The sequence below is a fragment of the Spinacia oleracea genome, chromosome 5 (genome assembly GCF_020520425.1).
Source record: "Spinacia oleracea cultivar Varoflay chromosome 5, BTI_SOV_V1, whole genome shotgun sequence".
Taxonomy (NCBI): Eukaryota; Viridiplantae; Streptophyta; class Magnoliopsida; order Caryophyllales; family Amaranthaceae; genus Spinacia; species Spinacia oleracea.
In genome coordinates, this window is record NC_079491.1 from 70,755,197 (window position 1) to 70,766,117 (window position 10,921).

The 10,921-nt window shown below is 37.4% G+C and overlaps 1 protein-coding gene across 1 annotated transcript; it reads left to right on the forward strand.

Annotated features, from left to right (window-relative positions):
- Positions 1-389: 389 nt before the first annotated feature.
- LOC110793913 (cysteine-rich receptor-like protein kinase 10) lies at positions 390-4,983 on the forward strand. The gene is made up of 7 exons (XM_021998849.2): positions 390-1,434; positions 2,329-2,475; positions 2,615-2,733; positions 3,048-3,258; positions 3,354-3,591; positions 3,689-3,839; positions 4,525-4,983. Exons 1-7 carry the CDS (start codon positions 615-617, stop codon positions 4,825-4,827), a joined length of 1,989 nt encoding a protein of 662 aa, XP_021854541.2. The 5' UTR covers positions 390-614; the 3' UTR covers positions 4,828-4,983.
- The last annotated feature ends 5,938 nt before the right edge of the window (positions 4,984-10,921 follow it).

Genomic DNA, 10,921 nt, shown 5'->3' on the forward strand with positions numbered 1-10,921 from the left:
GAGGTCACTAGTAGCCAGTTTCTTAGTAAGATTTTAGAGGATGATTATTTAGGAGTTATCCTCGAGCGGAGGGGCTCCTAAATCTCTCCTTTTCATTACCTTTTTAAAAAAAAATTGTTGTTTATTGAATCAAGCATGTAGACAAAGGTGGGATTATAAAAACTGTATCAAAGAATATTTTGTCGAAAAAGTTTCTTAAAATAGAAACTTTTCAAACATAAATAAATTGAGGGTCCAATGTTAAAAAAGAAAAAAGAAAATGAGGGAGTATGTTAAAAAAATTTGCCAACCAAGAAAGACCAAAATCCATGTTAAGAGTTTGTTGCCAAAACGATGAGAACGTCCAAAAAGGTTGTTGATAACTAAAAGTCATTGATTACTAATATGAAAACGATGATTATTATTCTTGGTAAAAGTCATCACACGATAATGCATAAAATGGTCAAATAAATCGTTTCTTAGAACTTTGTCACAAAAAAAAATTAAAAATAATATCAGTGTTGTGTACTCCCAATATTTTCTGTCTTGGCAAATGGCAAATGGCAATTAGTATCATGTAGCAGAAGCTATCGTTGGAAGTAAGGCTCTTGGATTGTTGTTGCATTAGTAGTAGTATGGAGGTGATATATCGTCCATCAATACTTGTTGCATTTTATATCGTAATTATATTTACTCTGAAAACAAAATCCGAAAGCATTCCTGATCAACAACCGCGCGGGATGTACCGTAGGTGTACGAAGTCCATAAATTTTAGTCCCAACAACACATACAACTCTACTCTTAACACCCTCCTCAACCGTCTTACCTCTAACGCATCCCCCAACCCAAGTGGATTCTACAGCACCTCAGTGTACGACAGCAGCGTTAACAATACCTTCCAGGGCTATTTTCTCTGCCGTGGAGATCTAGATAACGCTGCCTGCCACTCCTGCGTGTCCATGGCGGTGGCGAGAGACGGTTCAGTATGCTCCAGAAGTAATATGGAAACGACAATTTATTACAACAGATGTATGATCAGGTTCTCTAATAATACTCTACTTGGAGTATTGGCTTTAGAACCAGAATATAGTGAGCAAGGTCCTAATCCTATAGGAAGCAATAATGATGATTTGGAACAACTGATTGGGAACATGTTTAATGCTTTGGCGTTTCGAGCTGCAAATGATCAATCGGGAAGGAAGTTTGCAACGACGTCGGTGACTTTAACTGCGTTAACAACTTTGTATGGTTCGGCGCAGTGTACGCCTGACTTGAGCGTGGGTGATTGTCACATTTGCTTGACGAATGCAATTGGGAACCTTCAACTTGATAGGTCCGGTTGGAATTTTTTAGTGCCAAGCTGTAATATGAGATTCGAAACCTACCCGTTTTTCGACGCTGCCGGATATTCGCTGCTATCCCCGCCGCCGCCGGTGATTACTGGATTCAGTAATGGTAACTTTTTTTTGTAATTTTTTCCTCTTTTCTCTTTTATTTGCAACTTTTGACTTTCACATAAATTTGACCATTATAATTTGTATTAGGTCTTTTGAAACAACATAATAATTAGAGACTAATTTGGTAAAAGTCTGGCTTGGGTGCACAAATTCTAGGTTCCGGAATTAAGGATTTGGCAAAAGTCTCCATATTTGTTACTCCCTCCTTCCCGGAATACTCGAAACGGTTTGACTTTTTGCACTATTCACATTATTCACTTTGACCCTATTTTATTTCAAGTATATGAAAACAAATGTTAATATATAATATATTGTTGGCTTCATCTTAATATATATTTTTAAAATATTAATACTTTATAAGTTTTTATAATATGTAGTTAATTAAATATATTAATGGTTAAAATTGTGCATTGGCAAGCGTGTCCAGTCAAAACGTTGCGAGTATTTCGGGGCAGATGGAGTATTAAAGAAGGCAATCAATAATTTGGCCCTCTTTATTCATATCAACAGAGGCAATATGATGTTGACCTGTTTGATTGGTTCAAGTATGACGATTTTTATTGTCGCCATTCTTTTTGCAAATAAACCGTCATTAGCTCCTTACTTATTCTTGTAGTGATTTCCTGTACCAATATGTCAACTTGTTTTGCAATACATAACATATTTTGATGACCTTTTAGTTCTTTCGATGTTAACTTCAATTGCATCACAAATAAAACCACTTTTCTTTAATCATTCACTTAAAATAAAATGAACTTTAGCTAGGTATAAGTTACTCATTCACTTATTCTTGATAAATTTTCCGTAAGTAAATTAGTTAATTTAAGTTGTACATGTAACATTTTTTCTTACAGATGGATGTTTTTTCATTTGAAAATTGAACCTTGTGTAGGGAGGACGAACATATCAATTGGGTTGATCATAGGTATTGTTGCTGCGGCAGCTATAACTGCGGCGGTATTGCCTACTATAGGCCTTTGTTTGATCAATAAGAAGGTTGAAAAGTATCATGCTATTTCTACTATGTTAACGAAACAGGGTAAGTAAGTAAGATTGTAAGAAGATCAATACTTCATTCTACGTACTGCATATTTAATTTACTGGAAAACAGGTGGTTATTATTATGTGTACACATATTGTTGCACTCACAAGTCACACAACATGGTTTCCATGTGCAGGTGACGATAACATGACCGTTGAGTCCTTACGATATGACCTAGCTCAACTTCAATCTGCAACAGATAATTTTTCGAAAGAGAATAAGTTAGGTGTTGGCGGATTTGGAGTTGTCTATAAGGTAATTTTTAATCATTTCTTTTGTGGTACATAACTGAGCTTTTTGTGAGATAACAATGTGACATGTACAAGTGTACAACTATGTAAAATTTCTTATATGCACTAAGGACTAGGAGAATAATTTCATGTCATTTGCAAAGCATGTGAGTAAGAAAATGTGAAAGGATATACTCGGAGACCCTGGTGTAAAATAGATGGTCCACGTTCCCTAGTAGTAGACTTTTATATTGATTATTAAATCGTAACTATAAAGAACATATACAGATTATAGAATATAATAGAGCGAATGATCCCCTTATTAATTCTTAATCCTAGGGTACACTGTTGAATGGACAAAATATAGCAGTGAAGAGGTTGTCAACAAACGCTAACCAAGGTGAAGAAGAATTCAAGAATGAGGTGCTGTTAGTAGCCAAGCTTCAACATAGAAATTTGGTGAGGCTTTTGGGATTTTGCTTAACGGAAGAAGAAAAACTACTTATCTACGAATTTGTCCCTAACAAAAGCCTTGACAATTTCCTTTTTGGTATGCTACATATTGAATCATTAAACACTTAACTTGTGTTTTCTAATGAATTCCTTTACATAGAATGTCATTAAGTTATATATTATGTCGTATAGATCGTGAGAAGAGAAGACAACTAGACTGGAACACGCGGTACAACATTATAGGAGGAGTAGCTCGAGGAATGCTTTACCTCCATGAAGATTCTCGGCTTAAAATCATACATCGTGATCTTAAAACAAGTAATGTGTTGTTAGATGAAAGTATGAGTCCAAAAGTTTCAGATTTTGGCACAGCAAGGATATTTGGGGCTGATCAGACTCATGGCACCACAGGGAGGATTGTAGGGACACTGTAAGTTGTCTAGCTTCTTTATTAAATAGTCTAATCATATATTCCAACGTAGTTGTGGTACGTCAAAGTATTGATCACCAAATGGATTTTCTTGTAGCGGTTACATGGCACCTGAGTACGTAATGCATGGGAAATTCTCTGCCAAATCCGATGTATACAGTTTCGGTATACTTGTATTAGAAATCATCAGCGGAGAAAAAAGTTGTGATTTCTGTGAAAAGGACGGTGCAACTAACCTCATTGCCTATGTAAGTTCTACTACCTCTATTTCAAATAATCTTTATGGTTACTATTTACACAAATATTAAAATAAAATAGAAAAAACGTATAAAAATTGGATGGATATAATAAAATATGGATAAAATATAGTAGATTGGTAGAGGTGGGTAAGTGTAAGAAAAAAAATGAATAAAGTAAAATAAGGTAAGGGGAAAGTTGTAACTACAAGAATTTGTATCTTTAACGACAACCTAATTACGACGGGTTAAAAATCCCGTCGCAAAAGTCTTTTGCGACGGGGCTAACAACCAAACAATGAAGGGAATAACCGTCGCAAAAGTCTTTTACGACGGGATTTTCTATTAACGACGACCCCCTTTTATGACGGGTTCGCGACAGGAAATCCCGTCGTTAATCAACGATTATTGGCCTTTTGCGACGGGATTTCCCGTCGTTAATAGTACAATTTCTTGTAGTGAAATGTTATAGAATAAGAAGGGTAAGATAGTAAACTTTCATGTCAAAACATATAATAAAGAAAAGTATAAAAAACAATATGAAACGGATTAAAACGAAAATTGTAAAGATCATTTTGAAACAGTAGTAGTGCTAAATATTTTTATTTTTCTTAATCAAGATAAGACATATACTCTCTCCATTCCTTAATTAATGAATATTGTTTTCTTAATTATCGTTGTGGATTTGTTTTACAAGGCATGGAAGCATTGGAGAAATGGCACACCTCTAGAATTCGTGGATGAGAGTATAAGAGATCAAAGCTCCATGGAAGAGGTGATAAGATGTGTGAATCTTAGTTTGTTGTGTGTTCAAGATGTAGAGCAACGACCTTTGATGTCGACGATAGTGCTTATGCTAAATAGTTTCTCAACTATTATACCGCTACCTAAGGAACCAACGCTCAATTTTCCTAGCACTACGAATCCGGGCTACACGAGGGACACTAATAACTCCATACAACGATCTTTGAGTGACATATCTATTACCATTCCAAGATAGCGATCGATTATTATTTAATTAAATGCTACTCACTACTATACATAACTGATTATTACATTTGTAAATTATACTTCCTCTGTTCTTTTTTAAATGACACAACTATTTAGGCACGTTTGCCAATATATGATTTCAAACGTTAATAGCTTCAATTATGGATAATAAAAAATTATAAAAAGTTGATATTTAAAAAATATTTATTGAGATGAATCTAATAAGACCACACATGACTATGTTTTTTCTTAAGTATAAATCACAAAATAAAGTCAAAGAAGTTTGTATGAATAGTGTCATAAACCCAATTGTGTCATGTAAATAAGAACGGATGAAGTATTTTTTTACTAGTGTCATGAACACTTAATATATTTTTTTTGGACGTAGACTTAATCATACATAAAGAAAGAAGTTTACAACACTACTCGGCCTTTGTAGACCGTTACATGAACTACATTAAGTTATTAACATGATGAGCATTAGTTACTCTTACATCAAAAACTTGAAATGACAAACTTAAAGTATCTGCTTTTCTTGTTGGGCCTTGGCAGTTGGACCCATGTAGTAGGTAGCACAACTTCAAACGCGTGCCACAACCCACAATACATACGCTTCCCGAAATTGTCATTCCACAAAGGGTGAAGCTTGGGTGAACATCATGGAGAGGATCCTCTAATAACCTGTGGAACTCGATCGATATATAATCCATGACATAGAAAGAAACTAACATCACGGGGCAAAGAACCTCGAAATCTCCATTTTACATAACAACAATTCTTTTCACCAAACCACAAACCACAATGTTCCACAAAACCATATATCTCTGAGACATTTTATCGAACATATTGTATGCATATCCAATTTTCGAATAGGACATCGTAGAGGAAAACATCTGGGTTTTCGGAAGAAGAGAGCACAGTTCTCGCTGGAAGAAAAGAGCACACGACAGATCGAGAGATCGAGAGAGAGGGGAGAAATGCAAGTGCACCTGATTGAAGAGGGCGAGGGACACGGGGAAATCGGAGTACGGCGGAGGACGATAGGAGGAGGAGACGACGATGAAATGGAGAATTGCGATGAACTTGAAATTGACGGTGGTTTCTGCAAATAGTGCGGATTAGTGTCGATCTTCCGCCGATTGAAGTTGTTGATGCTGCCATTGATAAGGTGTTTTATCTTTCTTGAACAGGAGTTGCCCATAAGGAAGGAGGAGGGAAAATTTTAGGTATCCGGTTTTAAAGGTAACCTGTTAAGCATATACTTGGGATTAATTTGAAATAATTGTTAATTGGGATTAATATTAGAAGACCATCTATAGTTGGGATTAATGTTAATAATATTGGTTAAAGATTATGGAAATAATAGATACTCCCATCGTCCCAGAATAGTCGTTACACTTTATTGAGGATAACGCAGTTATCCTATATGATAGAATATCGAATATAGTAGAGTTATGTTATAACTAGGCTATATGGTATAAGATAGAAGTCTATATGAATTAGGAAACCTATGAAGAATATTACTCCTAAGTTTACATGAATTACTATCAATGGAATTGTATGTATTAACACTTTTTAAATAGAAGTTTGTTTTATAAGTTTGAAATTGTATGATTAAGATGCTATTATTTTTTTGAAAGGAAAATGAATTCATTAATAAAGAGTCATACAACATATATAAGAGAAATATAGATCTAACAAATACATGACAAATTGAATCAAATAAAGGTTTCCTTCATCAGAACTACGGGGAATAGATCTCGTACTGCAGAACGTCACCCGTATATAACACCGGAACATGCAAACTTTTCAGAGAGAGAGTCTAACGATTTGTTGTAGCGGCTATGATGATTTCCATTTTATTCATATGGATATACTCGAAAAAATTGATATTTGTTGCTATACCACATAAAATTTTACCAAGGAACCAATTATACATGAATCCACCACGAGTGAATGTTAGTTATGATACATATGATATTACATAAATCATGCGGAAACAACCATTAACCCAGGATTACATATTATTTACACATAATCATATAGCATAATTTAGATGCATACTCTTTGTTGCGTGCCCTCCCTAGCTGCGCCCGAACCGAGCAAGAACAAGTCTTTAGGACTCCAAGTGTCGTCCCTCCGTAGATAGTCCACAGCACGTCCGGATCCGCCTTAAGATTGACCAACTAGAATCGCCCTTAAGGTACTAGAATTTTCGGCACTTTTGAGCAAGATGTGTGGCTGAATTTTTCTCTCAAAAACTCACTTTGAATACTTTGAAAACTCGTTATAAATTGTGAACCCAGGCCACATATTTATAGGGTTATGGAAAGGGAATTGGAATCCTATTCAGATACAAATTAATTAAACCTAGAATCCTACAAGAACTCTAATTTAATTAATTTATCAAATAGAATTAGGAATTTAATCATTAACCGAACTCTGCACGTTTTAGGAAACGTGCACGAACAAAAACACTTACGCACACACACACGGCAGCCTCGATGGGCCGCCCATGCGTGCGTGCGAGCAGCAGCCCACGCAGCGAGGCCTGCGCGAGCCACAAGCCCACGCAAGCATCCGCGCGCGCTGCGCGCGCTGTGCGCGCTGCCACGGCCTGCTGGGCCTGGCCTTGCGCTGGGCCTGGCGTGGCTGTTTGTGTGGCGCGCTTGGCTTGCTGGGCGATGGCCTGGCTTCGTGCTGGGCCCTCGTCCGGCAGGCCTCGTCCGATGCTTATTCGTACGATACGCTTCCGATTAAATTTCCGATTCCGGAATTCATTTCCGATACGAACAATATTTAACATTTCCGATTCCGGAATTAATTTCCGTTTCGAACAAATATTTAATATTTCCGTTTCCGGAATTATTTTCCGATTCCGGTAATATTTCCGATTCTGACAATATTTCCGTTTCCGGCAATATTTCCGATTCTGGTAATATTTCCATTTCCGATAATATTTTCCGATACGTACCATGTTTCCGTTTCCGGCAACATCTACGACTTGGATAATATTTATATTTCCGATACGATCCATATTTCCGTTTCCGGTAATATCATCGTTTCCGGAGTATTCATTTCTTGCCTGTGACGATCTCAGCTCCCACTGAAACCAAGATCCGTCGATTCCGAATATCCATAGATAGAGTATTTAATGCCATTAAATACTTGATCCGTTTACGTACTATTTGTGTGACCCTACGGGTTCAGTCAAGAGTAAGCTGTGGATTAATATCATTAATTCCACTTGAACTGAAGCGGCCTCTAGCTAGGCATTCAGCTCACTTGATCTCACTGAATTATTAACTTGTTAATTAATACTGAACCGCATTTATTAGACTTAACATAGAATGCATACTTGGACCAAGGGAATTATTTCCTTCAGTCTCCCACTTGTCCTTAGGGACAAGTGTGCATTTCCTAATTCCTTTGTCGCTCGATGCTTGCTCTTGAACATAAGGTAAGAGTTGTCATCCTTATTATGTCCAGAGGTGTTCCTCGGTTTCAGAGTTCAACTGATCAAATAAACAGATAATCATAGCCTATGATTCATCCGAGCACGGCCATGCATTTCACAGTTTCTAGCTCTCCGAGTGGCCTTGTACAACTTTTAAGCATCTCATCCCGATTTATGGGAGGACAATCCCAATCTTGCGATCTTGATATTAGACTTCGTTTGATAGGTGATTACCTGAGCGTTGCCTTTATAGCCTCCTTTTACGGTGCGACGGTTGGTCAACGTCAAAGCAACCAGTTCTCAAACAAGTAATCTCAAATCACTCAGGTATTGAGGATTTAGTGTCTAATAATTTAATGAAATTTACTTATGACAGACTTTCATCTCTTACAGTAAAGTTTCATAGGTCTTGTCCGATACTAGTCTTCCCAAAGTAAGTATCTATGCAAATGATTATAACATTGCCATGTCCACATAGTTCAAGAAACAGAACTACTAGTCATCTTGCATTCTAATCGTCTAACGTTTTCTATGCGTCCAATTTTATAGAAAACTCCGACTAGGGACCATTTTCAACCTTTGACATTCAAGTTCACTTGATAGACATTTCTTAGTCACAGGACTGGTCCTGACAGTCTATCTTGAATATATCGTCAAATTGAAGGGACTCATCATTTAATAAACCACAAATTAAATGGAAAAATGAATTCTTTTCATTTATTGTGAATGATTAACCAATAATGTTTTACAAAGATTTAAACTCTAAAACTTTAAAACATTAAACAGAGACATCAAAGCCATTCTCCAATATGCTTGATTCCCATAGCTGCAGTGTGCGAGTTGTGCTTCGCCTGCGGCAAAGGTTTAGTTAATGGATCTGATATGTTGTCATCAGTTCCAATTTTGCTTATCTCGACTTCTTTTCTTTCAACGAACTCTCGTAGAAGGTGAAATCTACGAAGTACATGCTTGACTCTCTGGTGGTGTCTAGGCTCTTTTGCCTGTGTAATAGCTCCGTTATTGTCACAATACAGGGCTATTGGTCCTTTAATGGAGGGGACTACACCAAGTTCACCTATGAACTTCCTTAGCCATATAGCTTCCTTTGCTGCTTCATGTGCAGCAATGTACTCCGCTTCAGTTGTAGAATCCGCAATGGTGCTTTGCTTAGCACTTTTCCAGCTTACTGCTCCTCCGTTGAGGCAGAAGACAAACCCAGACTGTGATCTGAAATCATCTTTGTCGGTTTGGAAACTTGCGTCCGTATAGCCTTTAACAATTAATTCATCATCTCCACCATAGACCAGGAAGTCATCTTTGTGCCTTTTCAGGTACTTCAGAATATTCTTGGCAGCAGTCCAATGCGCCTCTCCTGGGTCTGGCTGGTATCTGCTCGTAGCACTGAGTGCGTACGCAACATCCGGGCGTGTACATATCATAGCATACATTATTGAACCAATCAATGATGCATATGGAATCCCATTCATTCGTCTACGCTCATCAAGTGTTTTTGGGCACTGAGTCTTGCTTAGAGTCATTCCATGAGACATGGGTAGGTAGCCTCGCTTGGAGTCCGCCATCTTGAACCTATCAAGCACCTTATTGATATAAGTGCTTTGACTAAGTCCAATCATCCTTTTAGATCTATCTCTGTAAATCTTGATGCCCAATATGTACTGTGCTTCTCCTAGATCCTTCATCGAAAAACATTTCCCAAGCCAAATCTTGACAGAGTTCAACATAGGAATGTCATTTCCGATAAGTAATATGTCGTCGACATATAATACTAGGAAAGCAATTTTGCTCCCACTGACCTTCTTGTATACACAAGATTCGTCTGCGTTCTTGATGAAACCAAAGTCACTGACTGCTTCATCAAAACGTATATTCCAGCTCCTGGATGCCTGCTTCAATCCGTAAATTGACTTCTTTAGCTTGCATACCTTTTTAGCATTCTTTGGATCCTCAAAACCTTCAGGCTGTGTCATAAACACAGTTTCTGTTAAAACGCCGTTTAAGAAAGCAGTTTTGACATCCATCTGCCATATTTCGTAATCGTAATATGCAGCGATTGCTAACATTATCCGAATAGACTTTAGCATTGCAACTGGTGAAAAGGTTTCATCGTAATCCACACCGTGGACTTGCCTGTAACCTTTTGCAACCAATCTAGCTTTGAAAACTTCAAGTTTCCCATCCTTGTCCTTTTTCAGTTTGAAAACCCATTTGCTTCCAATGGCTTGATAGCCATCTGGCAAATCGACCAAATCCCATACTTGGTTTTCAGACATGGAGTCTAATTCAGATTGCATGGCTTCTTGCCATTGCTTGGAGCTAGGGCTCGTCATAGCTTGTTTGTAAGTCGCAGGTTCATCACTTTCAAGTAATAGAACGTCATAGCTCTCGTTCGTCAAAATACCTAAGTACCTTTCCGGTTGAGATCTATATCTTTGCGATCTACGCGGGGTAACATTTCTAGATTGACCATGATTCTCACCAGATTCTTCTAAAGATCTCTGAGTTTCATCCTGAATGTCATCTTGAGCATTCTCTAGAGTTTGTTGTTCGACTCGAATTTCTTCGAGGTCTACTTTTCTCCCACTTGTCATTTTGGAAATGTGATCCTTTTCCAAAAAGACACCATCTC

What these genes read in the sequence shown, in the direction of transcription:
- LOC110793913 (XM_021998849.2), top strand. Translation starts at nt 615, where the DNA reads ATGGAGGTGATATATCGTCCATCAATACTTGTTGCATTTTATATCGTA. An exon ending in TACTATGTTAACGAAACAGG is followed by an intron (nt 2,476 to 2,614) that starts GTAAGTAAGTAA and finishes TTCCATGTGCAG; the next exon opens with GTGACGATAACATGACCGTT. An exon ending in GGGAGGATTGTAGGGACACT is followed by an intron (nt 3,592 to 3,688) that starts GTAAGTTGTCTA and finishes ATTTTCTTGTAG; the next exon opens with CGGTTACATGGCACCTGAGT.